This window comes from Gekko japonicus, unplaced genomic scaffold (assembly GCF_001447785.1).
Source record: "Gekko japonicus isolate JY-2015 unplaced genomic scaffold, Gekko_japonicus_V1.1 scaffold826, whole genome shotgun sequence".
Taxonomy (NCBI): Eukaryota; Metazoa; Chordata; class Lepidosauria; order Squamata; family Gekkonidae; genus Gekko; species Gekko japonicus.
Window position 1 is genome coordinate 578343 of NW_015177033.1, and position 26069 is coordinate 604411.

General features: G+C 41.9%; 1 protein-coding gene across 1 annotated transcript in view; it reads left to right on the top strand.

Annotated features, from left to right (window-relative positions):
- Positions 1 to 26069, top strand: part of RIMS1 (regulating synaptic membrane exocytosis 1) — a 517496-nt gene that overhangs the window by 468984 nt on the left and 22443 nt on the right. Inside the window, exon 30 of the mRNA XM_015427952.1 lies at positions 11049 to 11284. Coding sequence (XP_015283438.1) covers positions 11049 to 11284 — 236 coding nt within the window. The remainder of the gene's footprint in view (positions 1 to 11048; positions 11285 to 26069) is intronic.

The window sequence follows — 26069 nt, forward strand, 5'->3', positions numbered from 1 at the left end:
AGGAACAAATAATAATAATAATAATAATAATAATAATAATAATAATAATAATAATAATAATAATAATAATATTTATTATTATTATTATTATTATTATTATTATTATTATTATTATTATTATTATTATTATTATTATTATTATTATTATTAATAATGACTCCTGTCACATCCCCTCTTCTCACTGAAGAGACCTACTTTGCCTTCTTTGCTGAACCTCTAGAACAAAACTTGAGTGGACTCAGTGGGCCGCAACAAGAAAATGTGCAAAGTCATGTTCTTGGATGTTTTTGGATGTGGGTGTATGGAAATGTGACACTTATCATAGTTTGTATCTTATGCTGAAGAAGTAAAAATTATAGACCTACTTTGCCTTCTTTGCTGAACCTCTAGAACAAAACTTGAGTGGACTCAGTGGGCCGCAACAAGAAAATGTGCAAAGTCATGTTCTTGGATGTTTTTGGATGTGGGTGTATGGAAATGTGACACTTATCATAGTTTGTATCTTATGCTGAAGAAGTAAAAATTATTTATTATGCTTTTATGGAAGGTGTTATATTGTGTGCTTTTGTAATGAAAATTGTTTAAAGACTCATAATATGTTCTAGAGAAGTATTTATTACAGTATGTTACTGAAAGCCAGGTGAGAGGTTGTTTTGTTTTTGTTATCCACTATTTATTGATTATTAACAGAAAATTACCAAATATTGCTGCAGTATGATTGAAAATAGGTTCAACACCTCTGAAGGAAACAGCATGCTCTCCCCCCCCCCCCCCCCCCACTCTCTTCCTATCCAAAACAGTCCAGTGGAGCCTGAGCGCTGTCTTCTCAACATGGTTTTAGTCCCAACAGAAATAATTACAGTTGAAAATATTTTTTTAACAGCTAGGGTTCCCAGACCCCCCAGTCTGGGCAGGGGACCCCCTGATTTTGGGGGCTTCTGTCTGCCGCCGGCCACCTGGCCAGCAGAGGAAGCCCCACTCCCGAACAGCAATGTTGTGCGGGAACATCCCCAACGCAATGATGTTACGCTGAAGTGATGTCATCATGTCTGTGATGTTGTGTGGCAATGCTCTGCTTTTTGAGAAAAACTCTGTGGTTTGAGCCCAATTTTAACCGTAGAGTTTGCCCAAGAAACAGTGTCACCGTGCAATGTTGCTGATGTGATGACATCACTTCCACATGATGTCATCACATTGGTGATATCACCACCCACTCCCAGACAGCTCCCCAAATCTCCCCACCAGCACAACGATCACACCTGGCAATCGTATTAACAACAAGTGTTTTGAAATCTATGTTACAGATATTTGGGGACATTTATTGTAGATACAGCTACAGGGAAGAAGTCTCCTGATGTATCATTAAAATTGTAAATAATGAGACACAATACAGCTAAATGAAAATATTGTGCAGAAATATGTACATGCAGGCCTCAAGCATAGAGGGACAAATGAGGATACTTTTCCAGGGCAAAAGGCATGAGAATACCCATGGTAGGCTGCAAGTCCATGACCACAACATGGTATCTTGACTTGTGAGATTTCATGCATGAGACAGGATGATGGGGAGGCGACATGTTTTATTAGGCCCAAAGAAGTTATATTTGGATCCTGGATATATCATCAACATATCTAATTCTCAACATGGCCCCATCTGTGGATCCATAAATACAGAGATTGGAGCCATGAAGAGACAAAAGAGATCTCTCTGTGAACCGGGGGAGGGGGATTTTCAGAAAAATCTAAAATCAGAAAAAAATGGGGGTTGAAAACACTCAAAATAATAGAAGCAGTGCCTGTAGCTTTAAGAAGCAATTGTGCTCAGCGGCTGTTGCTAAATAACTGCATATTATTGCCAGCCTTAGTTTCTGTCAGTAAAAGGCAGGGGACAAGGGGGTAGGGACTTTTCCAGGGCTGTTTTGGCCTTTGAGGAAAGACTCATTGGGTGATGTACTACCACCTGACATGCATGACTCACTCAGACCCAGCTGCTTGCTACTGTTTAACAGCAGCCAACCCCACAAACGCTAGTGCGTGTAGTGGTTAGAGTTTCAGACTATGATCTGTGAGACCCAGTTTCAAATCGGCCATGCAAGCCCACTGGTTGACCTTGGGCCAGACAACACATTCTCAGCCTAACCTATCTAACATGGTTGTTGTAAGGATAAAATGGGGGAGAAGAAATTATGCAAACTGCTTTTGGTCCACATTGTGTGAATATAGGGGTAGATAAAAGGTTGATGGGTGAGTAGGTGGAAAGGAGAAAAGGAAACATGGAAAGATGAGGATGGGGGGTTGCCAGGAGGAGGAAAAAGTGGAAACAGTGTGGTGTAGGGGATATAGGAGGAAATGAGGTGCCCCCCTGCAAGTCCTTGCCGGTTCCCCACTGGGCAACATGGCCCAGCCTGACATGTGGAGCCATGCGCCTGGGCCCAGCCATGCAGAGTTTTCCCAGGGAGGGGTTGCCTGGCAGAGGGAAGGAGGGAAAGCTGTAGATGGGGAGCAGATAAAGGGAGGTTGGTTGGTGGGTGGGAAGGAGAGAATGGGAAAAGGGGCTTTCGGGGAAGGGAAAGAAAAAATAGTAGAGGGGTGGAAAAATGAGATGCTGTACTGCAAGTCCCCCACTTTTCTATATAAATATCAAAATAAACTGTGGGATCACTTCAGAAAAAAGAAGGAATTGTGACATTTTAAAACTAGCTCACACGTCCATAGAAGATATCTGAAGTTAATAGACAGCTTGGTTGATTTTGCTTTCTCATGAATTTTAAGTTGTCAAATCACAATATTTTAAAACTAGAATACAGATAGTATCTTCCACTATGAAAAATAATTACCTACAGGTTCTGATTAGTCTGTTTCTTGTTTGTTTGATTTTTTTCTCTCTCCATCAAGTAAGGCTATGGCTAGATAAGTCTGGATAAATGACCCAAATACTGAATACATCTTCAATTACTCCTCCCTTATTTTCTACAGGAAAGGACTTGCAACTATAAGAAATCTAGGTCCTCCCAAATCTGTTCTTTTTGAAGCAGAAGTTGCTCTCTATTCCATCTACTGTCTCTTCACTGATACAGTGATATCCTGGAGGAGGGGGAAGCTTAAAACCCTTTTTTTTTTGCTCCTCAGAGAGAAGCTTTGTTCTTTCTGAATTTGAAAAATTGTATTCTCTGTTTTTTTCCCAACATCACAGGACCTGAGATGTGTATTATCTGTGTAGTACCTGTAATGAGAATGTAAACAGTGTTTGTCATTAAAATACATTCCACATTGGACATATATTCACTTACTGTCACTCAGAGTAATTCAGTCTACTTTTACAAGCATATTATACTCCAGGGATTGGCTCAGTACTAATAAGTAAAGCCTGTGCATCATATACAGTGGTTCAGCAAAACTTGTAATTTGGTCAGGATGCAGCTTTCTTCTTAGTTATCTGTAGAAAATGTTCCTCTAGATTTCTTTTTAAAATAGGGCTGTCTGTGATAGTAATAAATATAAGACAAGTGGGGGGCTTACAGGGGCATCTCATTTCCTCCTCTCCCACTATTTCCTCGTTCCCTTCCCTGAAAGCCACCAAATCGTCTCCTCTTTTCACAGAATCACAGAATTGGAAGGGGCCATACAGGCCATCTAGTCCAGCCCGCTGCTCAATGTAGGATCAGCCTAGAGCAGAGGTGTCAAATAAATGTCACTTTGTCAGGTTAGGCCATGTGTGCCATAAAACGTAATGCCAGGTACCGGAGACAGAAACTGTGTAAAGGACAGTAGATATTAAGCTCCAAGTTAGTATGTCCTCACTGCAAGGCCCTATGGGGTGAGACGGGGGTGCAGAGGAAAAACCACATAGGCGGACTGGAGAGGCAGTAGTGCAGCGCTGGACACATGCTCCCATTATGCTTGACTGCTGCAGATGAGGTTGTTCTGCCATGCTGAAGCCATAATGGAGTGGCTCTGCCCACTCCCCCCAGCACTCCTTCCCTAGCACCAATCGTATATGGGTTGCATAGGAACTCTGGATGGGCCGGTACCAGCCCCTGGGCCTTATGTTTGACACCCCTGGCCTAGAGCATCTCTGACAAGTGTTTGTCCGGCCGCCGCTTAAAGACTGCCAGTGAGGGGGAGCTCACACCTCCCTAGGCAGTTGATTCTATTGTTTCACAACTCTTGCTGTAAAGACGTTTTTCCTAATATCCAGCCGGTACCTTCCTGCACATAATTTAAACCCATTATAGCAAGTCCAATCCTCTGCTGCCAACAGGAACAGCTCCCTGCCCTTCTCTGACAGCCCTTCAAATACTTAAAGAGAGCAATTATGTTGCCCCTCAACCTCCTCTTCTCCAGACTAAACATTCCCAAGTCCGTCAGTCTTTCCTCATAGGACTTGGTACTCTTTGTAGTGGAGATCCCATGCATATCATGAATGCGCATCACAAATCTCTGATCTCTTTGGTACGAAAGCATTAAAGTATTCAAGGGTAAATTTTGAATACCCACATCATCCCACATAAAAAATCACCAACAGTTTCACAGTCATATCTAGAATTTAGCATACTACATTGTATAGATCAGAATAAAGCAACTATCCAGCCAATGTCCCATAGATGCATGGTGAGGAACTGGATGTGAGGAAGCAAGCTGAGGCTGAATCTTGACAAAACTGAATTCATAGCTGGCAGCTGTTGAGGTCTGGGGGGATCGGGACATCTATGATGGGTGATATTTTAGTCTTCTGTGCTATTGCAGATCTGCATCTTTGAAGATCTTCCTGAGTCATAATCTAGATGGTCCATTTGCCATGGCTAATAGTCACAACCAGTGTTCCCTCTAAGCTGAGTTAGTGTGAGCTAGCTCACATTTTTTTAGCCTCTGGCTCACACATTTTTCTCTTAGCTCAGGAAGGATGGCTCCAGAGCAATCTAATTTATGCAGTAGCCAGATCGCTCACTCACAACTTTAATTCCAGTAACTCACAAAGTAGAATTTTTGCTCACAGGACTCCACAGCTTAGAGGGAACATTGGTCACAACTTACCAGTTCAGTTGTGCAAGAAGACTACAACCATTTTTTTTGTTTCATCCACATCTAGCAGCTATCATTCATGCCTTTCTAATTTGATGGCCCTGCAACATCCCACACTCTTCCAAAGGTTTCTTGACTCTTTGGAGGACATTCCAAAAAGAGAGCTGTACCCACAGTCCATTAGATCCAGGCCATCTTTAATGTCAGCTACAGCTGATCTCAATGACTGCCGTACATCTGTGGATTTTTCCTTGCTTTTGGAGTCTAGCCAAAGTTTAAGCCTGAGTTTAAACAATGTAAGAAATATTTATTTGAAACTACATTAACAAACAATATTTATGAACTACATTATTTACAGACCATGTAAAGGAGCAAAGAATCTGTCATTGAGGTGCATCCATTTAAAGATGCTTTATGCATGATGCTCTACACCTTTGGATCCATTATAGCCCTAACTGTCTGCCATAATACAGACTTTAGTGTTGCTGACACGTGGGAGGCGTACGTCCGGAAACTGCATGCTGAGGCTCCTCAAGTATTTCATCTTCAAAAGCCGGAAGATCTACCAGAATGGCCCCCAGTCACAGCAAAGGAAATCAAGTCCCTCATTGGCCAGTTTAAGAGAGGAAAAGCCTCAGGTATAGACAACATCCCTGCAGAATTATTAAAAGATAACATTGAATGGTGGGCCTCCCCTTTGGCTTCTCTCTTTATCTACATCGATTTATCTGGGGAAATCCTAGATGATTGGAGGAAGGCGATTATAATTCCATTTTTTAAATCTGGGAGGAGAGATGACCCAGCTAATTATAGACCAATCAGTTTGCTAAGTACAATTGGTAAGCTTTACGCTAGTCATCTCTTAGATAAACTCAAGAGCTGGATGGAACAAGAGAATCTTCTAGTGGAAGAGCAAACTGGCTTCAGGGAAGGAAGAACTACCATCGGCCACAGTCTGATTTTGCAACATCTAATAGACAAATATGCTGCCAAGAATGCAGTTTCGTTGTATGCAGCCTTTATTGATTTAAAAACCGTGTTTGATTCCATAGCTAGGGACAGGTTATGGGACAAATTGGGAGCCACATCTATAGATCAGAGGCTCTTATACTTGATTCGGGTCCTGTATTCTAATTCATCTTTCCAAATTAGGTGTAACAAAAATGGGCTTCTTATTAATCCTATCATAACCACAAAAGGTGTAAAACAAGGCTGTGTTTTGGCTCCGTCGCTATTTATTTTTTATATCAATGACATGATCAGTAGCCTAAGCAGTGTTGATTCTCATCCACCTACTCTAGCTGAGCAGAAGATATTTGCCTTACTTTATGCTGATGACACAGTTTTGTTATCCAGAACCCCTGTTGGCCTTAGAAGGACATTGAAGGCATTCAGTCATTATTGTAACGCAAACCACCTAGAGATTAATTCCCAAAAGAGTAAAATCATGTATTTTGGTAAGAGACCTAAAGTTAGGGCTTGGAGCATCAATGGCCATAAAATCGAACAGGTAACGTGTTTTAAATATTTGGGTGTGATGACCCAGTCTTCTGGGGCGAGGAAGGCCCATCACGACTACATGGCCAATATAAGTAAAAAAATCGGTACAGGATATTCTAAGATTCTTCTATAAAAACAGTGGGCAATATATTCCAGCAGCCCTCAGATTATATCAATCCAAAACCGTCTCCCAATTTCTGTATGGGAAGATGTTAAGCCCACCATCTTCATGTTTTGCCCCATTAGAAAGAACTCAATCGAAATGTTAAAGAGCAGATTCCCCAGATGTGCATTGAATGCAAGCCTGTGCCTAGATTCCAATATGATTAGATTAGAGGCTAGGGTAAGCATCACATCTATTAATCTATGGCTTAAGCTAAACCATTTCTCCCAAGACCTTACATCATTAATTCTCTGGGATGGCTTTCGATCCACTTGGTTAAAGGCAGTCTGTCACAAACTGAATATGCTAGGCCTCTCCCCAGAGTTTCTCTTTAAAATGCCCTTAGATCAAGCAAAGGCCCTGGTCAAGCAAAGGATATTGGATACTGAAAGGCAGGGAGACATCAGCAAAGTTTCAAATTTCCTGACATCAAAGAACACTAGATACGTCGTAATTCCAGCAGCCTACTTATCGCTGTTAGAGGTCCCGTCCCACTGCAGGGCTTACTCTATGGCTAGATGGAATATACTCCCCTCCGCAGTAGTGGAGGGACATTATAGGAAGATCCCATTAGCAGAGAGGGTTTGCCTGTGTGGAGCACGGAAGGTCAAAACAAATGAGCCTATCTTGCTTCACTGCCGTTTCTACCAGGAAATCCGTGTGAAGATTACTGCACCCTTGCTTGGGAGGTTTTCTACCTGCTCTGAATCTGAAATTACGAGGAGGTTCCTTTCAGACACAAATCCTCAGCTCACATTCCCCTGTGCCAGATTTCTTGCAGCATCATGCAGAATTCACAGGGAATGTAGCTGAATCATAAAATGTAGATGTTTTCTTCAATCTCTTCTGTGATTTTAAGAATGCATAGGCCACTCAGTAATTATAAATATTGTGTATTTCCTAAAACTTATCAGATTATGTACACTCAGTAATTATAAATATTGTGTATTTCCTAAAACTTATCAGATTTATGTACATTGTTGTAACTGATCTTGTGCTGGTCACGAACCGTAATAATAAATTTGATTTGATTTGACCTTAGTGTTACTGACCAGCTCATGCATGAGTGACAGGGAGACAGAGGGAAAGTCCCTTGTCTCCAGCAATGCAGCTTCCCCCCTGTTCTTTAGCATTTCCGGTATGCAAAGTAGTGTGAGCTAAGCAGTTGTCCTATGGGTGAAGAAGCCTAAGGAAGCCTCAGGTCTGGGATCCAATTATTAACAGTTTATTTTAAGCACAGCCATAGCTATTCTAGGCACACATTTGTGAAGGAAACTGGGGGAGGGACGTACAGAACTACAATTTCTAGCTAATTATAAACTTGCAAATTTTGTGTGTGTGTGTTGTTGTTGTTGTTGTTGTTGTTGTTCCTGATACTTCCCTTCCTAGGCTGGACAAGCATTTCATGATTTGTAGCTGAGAGATTGATAAATGATACTACAAATATGTTGTTTTTGAATTTATCCAAACTAGTTTTCAGTGGCAAGAGTTATGAGGTAATTTACAACATAATCTTCTAAACCTGTTGACTTCACTTGACTAAGAAAGGTGTAACAGTTAGTTTCTGATATTGCAGGCTTATGTTTTAGTAGGTAGGTTACATAAAGACTTCAGATGAATTTTTCACTTTATTGTTATTAACTGGCCCATGTGCTGGAAATCCAAATAAGATTAATTAAATTAATAAACAATCATACATTTTGCATCTGCATGATGAATTTTATAAGAAACTAGCCTGCTACCTGTGCTTCGCTATGGTATTTAAGTTCTGTAAATCCAGTTATAATACTGATGATGTGAAATCTGAAATGTGACATTTGTTGTAGGAATTCAAACAGAGAAGATTGTAGTGTAAGAAATGAGACATACGTACTTTTTCTTTCTCTACTGAACGACCTCTCTGTAGACCACATTGGTGGTTCTGCCCTCAGGGGCTAGGATCACCAGGCTGCTTGATGAGCTGACTCTGGAGCAGGCCACATAGAACTGTCCATTTAAGAAGCACTTGTCTGTTAAGTCAACTCCTGCCACCTTCCACGAAAGTGATGGCCTCTCTACTTATGTTCCTGGATGGTTTTGCTCATATGGAGACTGTGTTGTTCTGAGCGCCTCAGGGTGATCTTGCTGGTACTTGGCCTGTGCAGCTCAGTGCACAGCATGAGTACTATGTGCAAATGTCTTTGCCACATTCCTAAGTTGCCTCCTCCTTGTAGCATTGGTGTATCTGGCTCGACATTTGCCAGGAGCTTTCTTGGGAGTAGTAAGAGGTGAGAGGTGTGAGGGGGAATTGATGTGAGGGAGTGGTGATGTGGTGGACATTTCTTCAGGTTCATGAGGGAGGCATGCATTGAAATGGCTCCTAGAAATGTCCTTTACTATCTCCCCATAAACATTCATACCCTGGCCCTGCTCCTACACCTGACAGACACCAGCCTGTCTAGTGTTGGGGGGGATTGTATTTAAAGGCATAGGGGAGGCTGGGCCAGCAGTAGTGTTAAGGAAATCCTGCTGAGCAAACCTCCCCGGCAGCTGTAAGCATCCTACCTCCTCTCCTACACCTGAGAGGCAGCTGCCTGTCCAGTGTAGGATGGGGAGGGAGGAGGAGTATTAGAAGCCACTGTGGAGGCAGGGCTGGCAAGATCACTAAGGTGTTACTGCTGGGTCAGGCTCCCTCATGGCTTTAAGCACCCTGCAACCACTACTGCACCTGACAGACAACCGCCTGTTAGGTGTAGGAGGTGGGGGGAGTGTGCTGGAAGCCATCCCACCTCCTCTCCTACACCTGAGAGGCAGCTGCCTGCCCAGTGTAGTAGGGGGGAGTATTAGAAGTCACTGTGGAGGGGGGCTACACCTGACAGACAACCACCTGTTACCTGTAAGAGGTGGGGGGAGTGTGTTGGAAGCCATCAGAGAGGTTGGGCCAACAGCTTTGCTTTACCTCACAGGTGGTTCTTGGCCATTCCTGATTTCCTCAACTGTCATTAACTGTCTGCAGTCCCTTGTAACTGTTTGGGTTTTTTACCTCAGAACACTGAGCTTTGCAGCTGACCAATCAGAGAGTGGGGGGTACAGAGAGGCAGCCACCTGGCAGCCCCATAGGAATCAATGGGGGAGCACATTTTCCCTCTTTTGACCCACTTAGGGGTCGAATTTCTAAAAATCCCTTCTTAGTGAGCACCTACACCATGGTAGGAGTGGTCTCCCCGAATTTGGTGTCTCTAGGTCCAGCGGTTTGGCCTGGGCGTTGATTTTACGGTGAGGGGACTTTCTTTTAAATATATAGATAAGAACAGTGTGCTGGACTAAGATCTTACTAAGAATCCTTGCCAGTGCACCTTTTTAAATATTTTATATTTGTATTGATATTTAGGGAGTGAAATTAGTATGGTATAGTCCAGTCTCATCAGATCTCGGAAATCTTGATTTCTCACCAAACGAGATTTGAAGGCAAGATTATGATATGAAGCACAACAGATCTTGGAGACTGATTTTATACACACACGCACACACACACATATCTTAATTAAATGTGATTCTATGCATTTCGTTTAATTACCTATGTATTTCTGTAATATTGGTGTACCCTTAGTCTTTAATCAGCAATACTTAAATTATTTAAATAAATTTACATTCTAAATTTTAATTCATTGCAAAACATATTGTTCAGGGTATGTATTGATGTGTTTACATTATAGTATTTCTTGTGTGTACATCATATCCTTCTTCCATATATCTTAGGATGACATATATGGTTTTCCATGACCTCCTCCACTGAGGTAGGTTAGGCTAAGAAGTAATAATGTACCTAAGAGCACCCAGTGAGGTTTATGCCTGAATGAGGATTTGAATCCTGATCTCACTTGATCCAGCACTCTAACAACTGCATAACACTGCTCCTTATAGTTAAGAACATGTCTTTTCTCTTTTATTTTTATCCATTATAAATGATGAGTATTTTTAAGTGTGAGACCTTCAAGAAGGATTGCTACCTAGCAGAGCATTCCAGTATCTTTCATCTTGAAGAACATCTTGCACTGAACAAAGTCCTTCCTGTTTCACTGCACTCAAGTGTGTAACTTGAAAACCAGTGAATGATGACTGGTCACAGTCAAAGCAAGAACTCAAAAGTAAGATTCCAATTAGGAACTTAAGAAAAAAATAAACTTCAGGGATTTGTAAACATGCAACTCCTTTGTAGATTTTGTTTCCATAATTTTTGAAAATATACTCAGCAAGGTTTTTATGTTATAAATAAAAAACTGAATACCATTTGAATACAATGGGGATTTTTTAGATTTGAATATTTTGTTAAATACACAATTATAATTTAAATATGCACTTTTTTTTTACTTTGTAAATATAGTACATTTACTCCTAAAATGCAAGGCAGACGGATGGGGACTTCAGGGAGAACTATCACAAAGAGCACAAGTGTGAGTGGAGAGGTGTATAAGCTGGAACACAATGATGGAAGTCAATCAGACACTGCAGTTGGTACGGTTGGAACAGGTGGGAAGAAAAGACGATCAAGCCTTAGTGCCAAAGTTGTTGCCATGGTATCTCGAAGAAGCAGAAGCACATCCCAGCTTAGCCAAACAGGTGAGTGACATATGCTCAAAAAGAACATGGCTCTTTATACACCCATATCAGATCAGTGTTTATGTGTGGCTGAGCCAGGAAAACCCATTTCCTCATGGGGATGACTTTGTGCTATCAAGCATGCACAGTCTCTATTTTCACCAGAGATATAAAGTCAACATTGGGATGATCTTCTTTTCCTCTTCCAGTGTGGAAGGATGATTTGAAAGAGGGCTGGTTACAACAACTTTGGGATTTTGATGAACAACACACAACGGTTCTAATGAGTTTCAAAAAACATATATTTTGAAAATAACTAGCGCTGTCTCCTTTCTTTAAACTTAAAAAACCCTGGAAAATGGGCTTAGTGGTTATTAAAAGCACAGCATGATGCTACAATGCATGCTTTTAAAGCTTCTATTCTGTCTTGCTACTTCACAAATCTTAAGAGCTTCATCTCTATAGCCTAGAGAAAAAGCAAAGCCATCACAGGGAGAATGAAGATATATTTTAAGGATCACAGTTCTGTTAAAACCATTGAAGGGCTTGTCTTTCACTGAGAGAGTGAATGTCCTTAAATTACTTAAAAAAAATAAAAACTCGATGCCAAGATACAGCTCAGTCAGATCTTAGGACAGTAGTTCAGTGCCATGATCAAGATAAGCAGAGTCTGAAGGTATGTCAAGTATTTCTGATCTGTGTTATTTTTGTTTGCACTTTTTAAAGTCACTCTTCTTCCCATCCCATCCCACCCAGCATAAGAACTGGAAAATTCAATTTAGCCATCTAAATACTAGCATACAGCTTATACAGCTATGGTTAATAAACAACTCTGCTGGACAAAGATTGCATTTTTGTCAATCAGTAAATTTAATGGGAATAATGTGAAGTTGGTTCTTGCACTATTGGATGTGAAATACATATTTCATTCTCTTTTAAGTATTTAAATTATACTCTTTATGTTTTCTTTATTTGCTTAAAATCTCTTAAACGCTTTTGTGCACTAGCCACATCTTAGAATATCATTTAAATTGTTGTGCTGGTGCTGGTTAGTAACAGAGGTGTTGCAGTCTGTGCAAAAACTAAGTCTCCCTATATATGAGCATATCAGAAATTAAATGCAACCAATGGGATGGGAACCAATATTCTGTTATTCTAAATTAAAGCATTCCCTTTTAGATCTCCAGCAGTGTTCCCTCTAAGCTGAGTTAGTGTGAGCTAGCTCACAGTTTTTTAGTCTCCAGCTCACACATTTTTGTCTTAGCTCAGGAAGGATGGCTCCAGAGCAAACTAGTTTATGCAGAAGCCAAATCCCTCACTCACAATTTTAACACCAGTAGCTCACAATATAGAATTTTTGCTCACAAGACTCCACAGCTTAGAGGGAACATTGCCTCGTTTGAAACATATTAAATCCTATTGATTTCAAGACAATTTAGTTCTGAGTAAAATGCTTGCAGCCTAGTTTTTAAAGCAAGAAGCATCTCTACTGCATTATTTTTACACTACTACTGTCTCCTAGGCTCTTATATAAAGACTGAGGACACATTTATTTATTTAGTTCATCTATATGCTGCCTTTCTCTGCTGTTCTAACTTTTATATAAGAATGTATGTTCAAGTAGTGAGTTCTAGATACTTTTGTTTTTATTATAACATCATAGGTTATGGTGTTGATAAAAATCCATGGTATACTATTGGAAATTAGATAACTTATTCATAGTTTGCCTTTAATGGACTTGGAATGCTTTTTAGTTTTCAGTGTTAATTTTAAAAGGTTGCAGTGATATACTTATTCATCTGGGGGGGAAATTGTATTGAAGTCCATGTTACTCACCTGTAAATAGGTTAGAAATGAGACAAAAGTGAATGAGCATAAGTTTTTCCCTCTAGAAAGAAAATTCAAGAAAGACTTGGTATTCGTTTTAACCTTTGCTGACTCTGCTGTGTGTGACTATTCTTCATTGCATGCTAAAATGCTTCTTGTATATTGTCTTTAAGATCGTTTTCTCAGGTAACAAATTTTGTATATTTCTTTTGATGGAATAAGTGAAAGATTCTCAGAAAACTAGGCAGCTCCAATATTAATTTTTTATAATGTTTGGTATTTTTTCACAAATTTATTTTCAGCCATTGCTGCATAGAAATTTCAGGAGGAAAAGATTTCTTTTCTGCTATACGTTCAGATTATATTGGGCAATATTTCAGTCTTCTTAGACCATTTTTTTGTGTTAAAAATCTGTATCCTTATTGCAGGACAGAACCTTAGTGCCATGTACTTAACAGTTGTGTTACTGTACAGGAAACAAAGGATGTGCTTCCCTTGTTGGTGCCCCTTTCTATACATCCACCTATGGAAATTGTTCAAAGCAGTAGCTTTGTCATGCAGTCTTAGTGTGTATGCTGCCAGACTGGAGAGTTGAGGTCAACATGCTGAAAATGCCTTTTATATCCAATGCAAAAGTTGCCATCTCTGGCAGATCCAGAATATGCCATAGATACAGTTAGCTTTCTTGCATCACAATCTCTTATACTTTATATAAAACTTAGTCAAAGCCAGATCCTCACTCCATAATTATGATTTGTTCCACAGATCCTCACTCCATAGTTTTGATTTGTCATCTCCACCCCATTTAGCTTCTTTACAAAGATCTACTTTGGCCCCGGTCACACGGGCCGGAAAATGCGGGGGGGGGAGGCGTGGCTAATTGCCCTGGAGGAAAATAACGTGCGGCAGCCCAATCAGAAGTCCTTTGGAGGTCCCGTGGGTAGGCGTCAGGTGCAGATCAGACGGCTAGTCCACAGCGCAGCAAAGAAGCAGCACAGCACGTTCAAACCGGCACTCGCGCCACGCGGCTCCTGTGACAAACGCCGCTTCCTGTTTGTGCGCATGCTCCGTTGGGTGCTTGTGCGCATCCTGTGGAGACCTGGGGAAAAAACCCCTTCTTTGCGATGGGACATGGGTGAGCGCCAGATGCCACGGAAGTCCACCGGAAATGCGGTCAGACGCCCACCCTTGCCCCGCGGTTTCCAGAAACTAGTACCTCGTAGGTACTAGTTTTTAACTCTGCACCTTCGGCGGGCAGCCACGGGTTCACCACAGGAGCACTGCGCTTCCCAGATGTTGAGGTGAGATTGCACCCAGAAAATCCACGGGACTCCTGTGCCTCTCCCACAGAAACTTTGCCGTGTGACCGGGGCCCTAGTCTGAGTTTTAGAGGTGGGTAACCTCACATTGATAGAGTTCAACTGCTCCAGCAAGTGATCATTATGCCTGGATTCTTGGAAATCTATATGTGGGTTTCTTCCTTGCCAGCCTATAGCCTGGGAGCCTGCAAAATGCATGTTGGTAGGGAAGCAATGAATAGTCTGTGAGGATTTAAGTTCCAGAATACCGCTACTAAAAGAGCATGCCAAACAACTGTGCTGTTCTGAATGAAAAGTTAATCTAAAATAATGTAGCTAATGTGTGATATGCCAGACATAAATATGTGTGATCTTTCGGGTATGTTGTAGGGCTATCTTTTGGCTATGCTCCTGCAGAGTGCAGGGGGTTGGACTAGATGACCTGCAAGGTCCCTTCCAAATCTAACATTCTATGATTCTATATGAAATTGACTACAAGAGGGAGCAAAATATGTGAGGAACAGTGGGGGAAAGCCCTCAAAGAAACAGGAATTTACCAGCAAGTAAAATGAGAATGCACAAAAGCCCATAGTTAAACCCCACTTAATCATTTGTTTACTTCATTTATACCCTGTCTTTCTCTCCATTAGGGACTCAAAGCAACTTATACAATTTTCTTCTCCTCCATTTCATTCCTACAACAACAATCTTGTCAAGTAGGCAAGGCTGAGATTGTGTGAGTGGCTCAAGGTCACCAGTGAGTTTCCGTGGCAGATTTTTAACCTGGTTCTCCCAGATCTTAGTCTATACCACACTACCTGTCTGTGAAAAGCATTTTCAGAAAGCATTTTCACTTGACTGAACAGATGGATTTGGTTTTTTCTGCTGGAATTTTATGTTTCAGTTTAACTTCACTTTAGGCTTGCTGTTTTGAGATTTCTCTAAAATGTTATACTATCATTGTTTAATTGTTCTACTATTCAGTTGGGTATTGTAGCTATGATGCTACATATGGTTTTGTAAGCCATGTTTATAGGACTTATAAATTTAAAATATATAGTATCTGTAGGCAGTCCTTTTCCGAGGTATATATCCTACTGCTTGGATGCATCCTTAACAACGGAGGCCCAGGTAGCAGCCACTGCTAAGTCAGTCTTTTACCACCTTCAGCTGATTAGGCAGTTGGTTCCCTTCCTCAAACATAGCGACTTGGCAACAGTGATACATTCAATGATCACCTCAAGATTAGACCACTGTAATGCTCACTACATAGGGCTGTCCTTGTCCCAAATTTGGAAGCTGCAGCTAGTGCAGAATGCTGCAGCCAGGCTGCTGCTGGGCCTCCCTATGTGGGAGCACATCCAGCCTGCACTGAAAGTACTGCACTGGCTGCCTATAGCATACCGAATTCACTTCAAGGTGCTGGTTCTCACCTTTAAAGCCCTTCATGGTCTGTGGCCTACATACGTGAGGGACTGCCTTTCTCCACATGTTCCCCAGAGAGCACTGCATTCAGGGTCTCAACATTGTCTAGCCCTCCCTGGTCCCAAAGACACCAGGCTGGCCATGACCAGGGCCAGGGCCTTCTCAGTGGCAGCTCCAGACATTAGGGTCCTATGGGACCTTCTACAGTTCCACAGGACCTGCAAGATGGAGCTCTTCCACCAGGCTTTCAACTAAGGACCTGCCTTATAACCTAATAACTGAATACTAGCTGAGGCCCTGTCCTCTGAAATCACCACTGGCATCCTGTGCCCTGCCAGCACACAGGGACTGAGTTAATAGCTGTAACAGCAATGCTGACTGTATTTCATTATGATTGATCTGTTACAATGCTCCACCATCGCTATGCAATGTTTGATGTTCTACTAGCACTTTATGAATTGGTTTTATAATTGTTTTGTTTTATGTATTTTAATTTTTATGTACGCCATCCTGAGCCTGTTTTAATGGGGGGAGGGTGGGGTATAAATCGAATAAATTTTAAAAATGATTCCTGGCATTTGGCCACAGCTCTGATTTCCTGATATGTGATGGCAGGAAAAATATTATGTTCTGGGGCATGGGGAGCAGGTGAGACTGTGTGCTCTGTATACACAGGAACAACAGCATACATATCATAGCTCTGCAATAGCAGCTCTGATAACTAAAGCTGAAAGGAAGTTGTGGAAAGTGGTAAGATTTCTTTTCCAGCAAATTGTAGGGGAGGAACAGTCCACAGGACCCATAATGGATTCGATTCTAAATTAAATCAAATAAGAGTTGTAGGAGATGGAAACTCTCTAACATCAATATAACAGCTGTTTGTTTGAGGATGACTTAGTGTGGTACCTTACATCTCTGTATAACACACACTTTCTCCAAATATGATTTTTTAATTCTTGGAACCTGGCTGTTTTTCTTTTTCTTTTGGCATCCCCGGAGGGATATTTTTATTATTATTTTTATAAGACTACAAAACGACAAAGAAAATATAAGGGAGGGGGCTAACATCTAACGATAAAGGATAGATAACCACACTACACTAAAAACCCAAGAGGAGGAGATCCTATCCATGTTAATCTAAATGTTATTAATAAAAGTGTTAATATAACAATATTCTTGTAGAGTTCTTGTTTGTCTCGGCTTCAATGTTAGTATGTTAGTTGTGTGAGAGAACTTTCTGAGCATCTTCGTATTAGTTGCTTCAAAAAGGCAATTTTCAGAGTCCTTCTGCCTTTACTTTGGTTTTCTATCTCTGAAATCATATGTAACTTTCGTTGCGCCTGCACCCATTTCTACAGCAGAGTCCTCTTCCATTCCAGAGGTAGCAGAGTCACTTGATTTCGATTCTTCATCTTTGGATTCTTCCATTCCCAACTGGCGTCTCAGAAATTCTTTGGCTTTGAAAGTGGAGTCAATTTTTTCTCTTTTGTCATTGATTTTAAAGATGACACCCTCTGGGATCGCCCACCTGTACGAAATTCCATTGGTTTGAAGAAAAGAAATTAAGTCCTTATAGCTTTTCCTCTTTTGACAAATTTTAAATGAAATGTCTTTTAAAGTTTTAATGTTTATATTCCCCATTTTCAATGGAGTTGCTGAAGTCGCTTTTAAAATAGCATCCCTGGTCTGTCTTCTTGAGAATCTGACCACAATTTCTCCAGGGAGGCTGGTTTTTTAATATATAATTGGAGTGTGCCCTATAAGCAGTCTCCATCTCTTTTACAAGTTCATCCGCTGTTAAGCCTATTACTGGAGCTATGATCTCGCTGAGCAGTTTCCTCAGATCCTCCGTTTGCGATTCAGGAACTCCCTGGAATCTGAGGATCATGTTGGCTTTTCCATTTGCAGCTGTAGCAAACAGTTTTCTTGGAAGTTTTGTTTTGCTTCAACTTCCCCCATTCTTTTCTTCATTTTCTTGTTTGTGGTGTCTATCTCTTTAATTCTGTCAGTCGTTTGTTCCACCTTCTTCACCGTTTCTGCCAGTTGTAGCTGCTGGGATGCGAAGTTTTGATTCAGCGAGGTCAGTTGCTGGTTAATACTATTGAGTTGCTCCATCACCGGCTTGAACATATCCGCTAACATTTTCATGACGTCTGCTCCCTCTTCCGGTTTTGGGCTCTGACTACCTGCTGGTTTCGTTTTAAACTTTCTTTGCTAGGCCGCCATTTTATACGATTGTTTACAATTCCAAACCGCTTCTCACAGACTTGAAAAATTGTCACCTTGCTGTCAGCGCTCAAGTCTCTCCACACAAAATCGCTGTTTATTTCCCCCCCTACCCCCTTTGTTACACTTATCTGTCCGTTCGCATAAGAGGCATCCCTCTTTGCGCTCTGCTTTTCCCACCGGGGGGGGTGGGGAATTCGCTTTTTAAATGTTCGGTTTATTTTGAACTCACTTTCATTGTCGGTCATTTCTCTGACCTCGCTTACAGTAAACAATATTCCGCTCTAACTCCAGCGCTTGTCCTGGTCAAAACAGCTTGTGCCTGAAGGCCACACAGCGGCAGGATCGTCAGGGTGGAGGGAAGCCTCAATTCTCCAGCATTTAGTTGTTGAAGAGGCTACCCTTCAAAAGTCCTATGCCTGGAGCCTTTCACAAAGGCTCCATGTGAGTGCTACTTGAGGTAGCACCCCCCCATACCGCTGGTGTGCGAGTCGCTTCCCCGAGGTCCTTTTTCTTGATTGTTTCTTCAGTGAGAAATTAACAATTTGCTACTGTTATTAGAAACACTCTTTAGTACCTGTTCTTCATATCCTCAAGGATTGCTCAATAAGGATTAATGTTTTTAACAGCATACCATGTTGAACTGATGTTTCATATAAAGCTAGTTTTGATAATGTGTGAAATACATTTGCATTTAGTTTACTTGGGACATAGAAACATTGATCAGCTGTGCCTGATCAATTTGTGTCCAAGTGCCATGGGTTTTTCATCCTTAACATGAATGAAAAGGATAGACAGGGATGGTCTCATAGAGCAACCCAGGCAGCTTCCACAGGCCCCACACAAGGGGGTGGCTGCCCAGCGGCTGCAGCGCTGTCACTGCTGGTCTCTCTGCAGTCCTGGCAGGTGGTGGCAGCTTCAAGGAAGCAACCAGTTGTACAGCAGTAGGGTCCCCCTTCTGCCCACCCAACATCTTGATCGCAGCAGCTCCCTCTGTAAAATGATTTACTTAGTAATTTGGGCAAACTGCAAGGCAAAGACAGCCTCATAAAGTGCTCTGCTCCCCTGACAGAAAGGACAAAGGAAGAGGAGCAGGTTCCTACAAGGCTGGGGCTGCCTACTTATAGCTGCAGTTTCTTCTCATGCCTGCCTGCCTGATTGTTCACCGAGAGCAGCAGCAGTCCTGGACTTTTGCCCAAGGCCCCAGAATCACTAAGATCACCCCTGAGGCAAGAAACAACCTGTATGTTGCACAGAGGTGCTGCTTCACTAGCACACCACAGTTGCAGATACATCTGTTGTCAATGCTGGTATCCTTTACATGATAAGGATATGTATTGCATCTTGTTTCTCAGATGATAGGACGTCCACTGCTCTTGTGGCTGAAATGAGGAAACCTTGAAAAGATAAATCTTAGGAAATGCCTTTCTAGTTTTTACATATTTAACTCAACAGCAAGAAAGGGCTGAACAGTGGCTTTAAGACCTAGTCACTTTAAATCTTTGGAGCTCGTTTATGTAAGGTGATATTTTAATGAGATACATCTATAATAATAAAAGGATGCCCATGTGTCTATCTGTGGCAGACATACTTCATAATAAAATTAAGCTAGGAGTCCAAAATTTGCCACCAGCTTCAGGATGACTGTGGGAGTTGTAGTGTCAAAAAAATGAATGAAATTGGAACATCCTGGCCCACATTATATCATTCATCTCCACATGCAGTGGAAAATAAAGTACTATGTTTGTAGCAGACATAGCTCATCAAAAGAGTTTGAAACCTGTGTTTGAAAGTGTTTATAAATTGGTCACCAGCTTCAGAGTGCTCACAGTTTTTTAACCTCTGGCTCACACATTTTTGTCTTAACTCAGGAAGGATGGCTCCAGGGCAAATTAATTTATGCAGTAGCCAAATCGCTTGCTCACAACTTTAATGCCAGTAGCTCACAAAGTAGAATTTCTGCTCACAAGACTGTGTCTGCTCATTCTGTGCACCATTCCTGTAGCTCACAATGCTTGCAATATTTAATGATTGTTTGAATACTGAATGAGCAGTTCTGCTTTCTGCCAAAAGAATTGCAGCAATACCTTTTCTTCAATGGAGAAGAAAGTGTCTTATATTGTTCTCCTGTCCTCCATTTTATCCTCACAATAACCATATTACAATTATTATTATTTTCAGAGTAAAAGACAGTCAAGTGATTTGTTTTATTATGTTTTACATGAAGGTCATGGGGGGGGGAGTGGTCTGTTCCCCACTTTCCACACCTTTGGACTCCGCAGTTGTCCCCAGTGCTGCCGTGGTCCATTTCTCAGTCATGGTGCCATCTGCTGCAGTTGTGGGGACTTCCCCGTCCTCTCCACTCATCACGGCTGTGGTGCAGGAGGTCAAGGAAGGAAAAAGCGAGTCGTAACAATTTGTCAGGATCCTGGTTAAATCAGTTCTCAGTATCACTCACTATGAAGAAAGTTTAGTTTATTTTGAAGAATACCATATTGAACAAGAGCTTTTTTAGGACTGAAGGTGAAAGCGCAGGGATTGCAGATATATTGTGTTCAAGCAAAGGCACTAAAGATCAGGACCCAATCACCTCACAGCATTTGCCTGCAAGAAACAATGGTCAACTACCCCCCCCCCACTAAACACATACCCCCCTACAGAAATAAGGCAAAACAACAGGTCTCTGCAACACATCAAAGCCTTTAGGAAAACAAAAGCATTTGGTTTCACACCCCTCTCCCCTCCCCTCTTCCTCTATGGCAGGGGGGGTATAAAAAGCAAACTTAGACTGGAAATAGTAGTATGTTGAGTTGGTTAAGACTGCAAATCCTCCTACCTGTAAATTAAAGTATCAGCAATAACCTCTGGAGTATTAGTGTTGTCTATCATGGTACTGGCAGCTACCACTGGTTATAGCCTGCTACTGTATTATTTTCAGTATGTTTTTGACTCAAAATTCTAAAGTATTCTGCAATATTTTATAAAATACTAGTTGATGATTAGGTCTTCTCTAAGGACCCTAATTTAGACTATAGCAAAAAAGACTTTTGACTGAAGCTGCTTGTTCATCTCTGACAGTGTTTCATGCCAAGTGCTCTTCTTAGTTTAAACTAAGACATCACAGGAACTTCAGAATTTATTCTCCAGAAGACACTTAAACAAAGTTTATGTTTCAATTCCTTCTGAGAACTCACTGACATAGTTGATGTTTAACTTTGCTTAAGTGTAAGAGGTAAGTCTGTATTTTCTTCACTTTGCTTTGGAATATTTACGTGTGTGCTATACACAAACCTGTTAATTCTGTGGTCTGTGGTTAATCTGAAGCCACAGACCTTGAAAATAAACTTGATTTGGTTACTTGTAAGGAAACAACAGTTACACTATGGATTTAGTAAAGTAATTTAATCTCTGCAAAAAATACAGTTTTGACCATTGAAAGTAATACTCTCATGGAAAGCTATTATGATAATTGTAGAAACTAGTTTTTGTATAGTTGTTACATGTAAATGCAGAATGTTAAGTGGAATTTTCTTGTTACAAAACAGTGAGTGTACATTCTTTATAAATATGTCTTCTATATACAAACAAGTGTTAGTAGCTTAGTAGCTTAGCTTCACAGGGTTTTCCGTCTTGATTTTATGACACATTGGCATTTATGAGAAGAAGCATGGAAACTTTGTCTTCATTCCAAGTTTCCTACTGTGAACGGATCCTTCAGATTGTTGAAATATGCTCATCTGGACAAGAACTATAATTGTATCTTTGCATGCACCAGGATGTGAATATCTCTGTTAGTTTCCACTACTAAAAGTTCCCTTTCTAAATTATTGTATTGAAAGTGAAGTATTGATTTCTTCATTGAAAATGACTCATCATTTACTTCAGAAACCTGGGGGTGGGTAGGGCTTTCAAATGTATAAAGTATTAAAATATAAAACATGGCCATATGGTTTGCTGCATAAATGAATTAGTTTCTATCCCATTCTAAGATCATTTTCCCATCAGCAATTCACTGACAACTAGACATTGGTGCTCTACCAATATCCTAATCTGAATTTAAAACACTTTAATCTTGGAAATTATCTGGGGAAAAACATCATAACAGTTTATGGCTGATCAACTCTTACTATTACCATGGTAATCATGTATTAAACTCATGTGTGATTTGACTTCCTTTTCCTTTGCTCCTTTTTCACTTAAGGGACAAGAGAGGGAAAGACAGAAAATGAAAAGAGATGACTGAAAAATATTAATGTAGTCATTGTATAGTAGGTTGAGAGTTCAGCATGGAGGTGCCATCTTAATTGGCTCAGTCTAACTCTAACATAGAATCTTATCAGGTCCTGAAAAAAGTAAAATATGTGTTGTTGAATGACCATGCTCACATAGATCCAATATCCCATGGAACAGGAGTCCCCAACGCAGCAACCATTGTTTTGAGCAAGTGGGTGTCGAACTCTTGAACAAACTTACTCTCAACAACACTCCCTTGGCAGTGATTTGTTTATTGAGAGGTGAGGATGTATCAAGCTAGGACTATGTTGTGTCAGAACTGATTCGGTTGGCACCAGTTCTGGAATTATACATGATTCAAACAAGCCCCTCCTAGTGACTCATCTGATCAATCCATCCACTCAGCCCACCCCTAAACTTATCACACTCTGTTAGCTCTCCTCCCCCACCTGCAAACCTACAGTTACTTTATCTACGACAGGCTGGCTAGCAGAAACAGGCATCCAAGGTCGTTTCACATACTTCCTGCTTTGGGAGGCCTCTTAAGAAAACAGTTGCAAAGCAGCTAAGCAAAGCAGTTTCCCCACCATCTGCCCCCCCCCAATGCCCCAAATCCAGATGTGGTCATAGGCAGTGAAGATGGAACATACAAACTTATGGCAAACAAGGTTCCAAGTTTGACATTCTTCCCCCCCCCCCAAGCCGGGGGGCTTGTGAGGGTGGCGTTTATGGAAGGTGCGAACAAGTTTGGAGCTTTAACATGGTCGTTTTGCACCCATTCATTATGACTCAGGTCAGAGTCTCACCACTTAATGAGATAGTACAGGTGGCCCTGTTTGATTTTAGAGTCTAAGACCTCTTCCAACTCCTGATGGAGTTCCCCATTCACATTCAGGGGAGGGGAAGCTGCAGAATGAGGTCTCCATGCCAAGGGTCCTGGATCCTTCTTTAGCAGACTGAAATGGAAAACAGTGGCTGTGCTGTAAGTTCTTTGGCAACTCCAGCTCAACAGCTACTTTGTTAATGACTCATCTCATTTGTACGGGTCACTGATCCCGCAGTCTTGCCCCCTTTCCTCAGGGTTTCCCCTCACCCAACAAGACGAGCAGTTCATGGACCAGGGCATCAGTTTGGGTACCGGTCCCAATACTGGGGTCCTTGCCTTCCTCGCTCATCACAGCAGTGGTGCAATAGGTCAAGGCAATGAAGGAGTCAGTTCTGAGACTATGGGCTAGGTCACACGGCGCTGTAAATGCACCTTGTTCCCGCTTTAATTTAAACGGGAATATTTTGTTCCGGTTTTGCATGTCTACACCATCCCTCAAGAGCCATCCCTCTTACCGGCTGCTCGCTGTCCCCCTTGCCCTCGTCCCCATCCGGCAATGGCAGCAGCTGTTCCTGGGCAGCCGCGGGGCCATCCTTGCCATCGGCCCAGTCGCCACCAGCCTGACGTGCCTTCTCCCGGCACTTCTGGGCGGCCAGGAGGTCGAGGCCCAGCAGGAAGGTGCGCTGCGCAGGCCGCTTTGACGTGCTGCTCGGGCGCCGTCTCCGCCACCTGCTTGCCACCCCCATCCAGGCTGCCGGAGCCCCCACTTCTCGTTCCTGCCTCCACCAGGATGCTGTAAGCACTGATTAAATTTTTTTTTTAAAAAAAATTGATTTCTTAAGCGCATGTATGCCCATGCGCTCAAACCAGAAGCTTTTTTTTTAAAAAAACCCTAGAGTTGTCAGACGGCCCTATTTGCAATAATTGCGAAATCATTGCGAAAGAGAGCTGTACACATAGGTGAAATCGCGCATTCAAAGCGCGAGATCCAGGAAAGTACTTGATTTTCCCGGGGTCAGGAAAACCTGCGAGTATTGTGCGAGTATTGCGCCAGTATTGCGCGAGTGAGCCTGCTTTGATGCAGGAGGCGGATTGCCGCATGTAAACAGAAACTTTAAATGCGGGAGGAAACAGCGGCGAATCCCGATCAAAGGGACAGTGTGACTGCACCCTTAGTCAGACTCTTGAACAATCTTACTCTCAACAACACTCCCTTGGCAGTGATTTGTTTATTGAGAGGTGAGGATGTATCAAGTTAGGACCATCTTGTATCAGAACTGATTCGGTTGGCGCCAGTTATGGAATTGTACATGATTCAAACAAGCCCCCCAGTGATCCATCTAATCCATCCATCCATTCAGCCCGCCTAAATCTAGTGCATGCCGTTAGCTCTTCTCCCCCACCAGCTAACCTACAGTTACATTATCTATGACAGACTAGCTAGCAGAGACAGGCATCCAAGGTCGTTTCACATACTTTCCGCTTTGGGAGGCCCCTTAAGAAAACAGTTGCAAAGCAGCTAAGCAAAGCAGTTTCCCCCCACACACACTTTATCACCATCTGCCCCCCCCCCATGCCCCAAATATAGATGTGGTTACAAGCAGTGAAGATGAAACATACAAACTCATGGCAAATGAGGTTCCGAGTTTGACAGTGAGTAAGGCCAGGTAGGGAATTTGCCCAGCAGGGCTTCTGATTGACTGTTGGAGGTTTGATTGGCTGTGTGGAATTTTTAAAAGTAGATTTCCCAGGTTCTGTGCTAGCATGCTACCCATATTTGCATAGCAGCTGAGGAATCGGTTTAAAAATGAAGCCAGTCATATGGGTATTTTTTTCATCTAAAGCACCATGTTGAAATCCATCCTACAGTATCCCGAATGGGGGGGGGGTTGGTTAATAATTTTATTAAATGTTAGCATATGTGATCTTAGCTTATTACAAAGAACGTCAATAAAGCGAAATCCACACATCCATGAGTAAGAAGTAAAGTCTGCAGTTACTGCATTGTTCAAATAAACATGTCCTTATGTGTATCATGTAAAAATTAAAAAGTATATATTCTTCAAATTGCTTTTTCCAATAGGAGGGTATCAGTGCAATCCTATGCAGAATTATGCCATATAAACCCATTGATCCTCTTCATAGGATTTTACTGGATACCTCAGAAAATGAAGTCTAATGGACAAGAGATTTGTATTTTAAGAGGGCAATGCCACCCAAAGAAATAAAAATGAAAAAGAAAGGAGGGGTGCAGGTAAAACCTCAGGAAGTCATCACTCAGATGAAACTACCTGTGTTTTTGAATAGTTCATTGAAGCATTCTGAGAATGGGTTTCATATCTCCTCAAAAGTTTCCTGAGCCTCCAACCCTTCATATGCAATATATTCACTGTATGCTATTATTGCTACCCATGTTGGAATGTCTGAGGGATTCATTTTCTTTTCTTTTGGTATTTTTGCATTTGTATCTATGTGTGTGAGCGCGCCCATGCCTGGAAGTTGTGACAACCAGGGCTATTTTTGGGCAGGAACGGCATTCCGGCTGGCTTCAGAGTTGGCCATGCCCACTACAGCCAAAACCTCTGTGTGTGTGGCTACAGAGGGAAGGCCTGGAGAGTGACAGCCCTCCCGGTGATTCCGAGGTGGGTGGGCCAGGGGGCCCCTGGAAGGATCGGGAAGGAATTTAAATGCCTCCCTGTGCCTTCCCCGGCCTGTCCAAGGGCCGGCTTGTCCAGACTCCCCGCAGCCATAGGGTGCCCAGGCAAGCCAAGGGAAGGAATGGGGGTGTGGCCTAATATGCTAATGTGTTGTGCTATCAGGGTGTGGCCTAATATGCTAATGGTTTCCTGCTGTTGGGTGTGGCCTATTATGCTAATGAGTTCCTGCTGGGCTTTTTCTACAAAAAAAGCCCTGGTGACAACCGCTGGCAACTCCTACTAGGGCACGGAGGAGGTTCAGAGAAGTGGTTTAG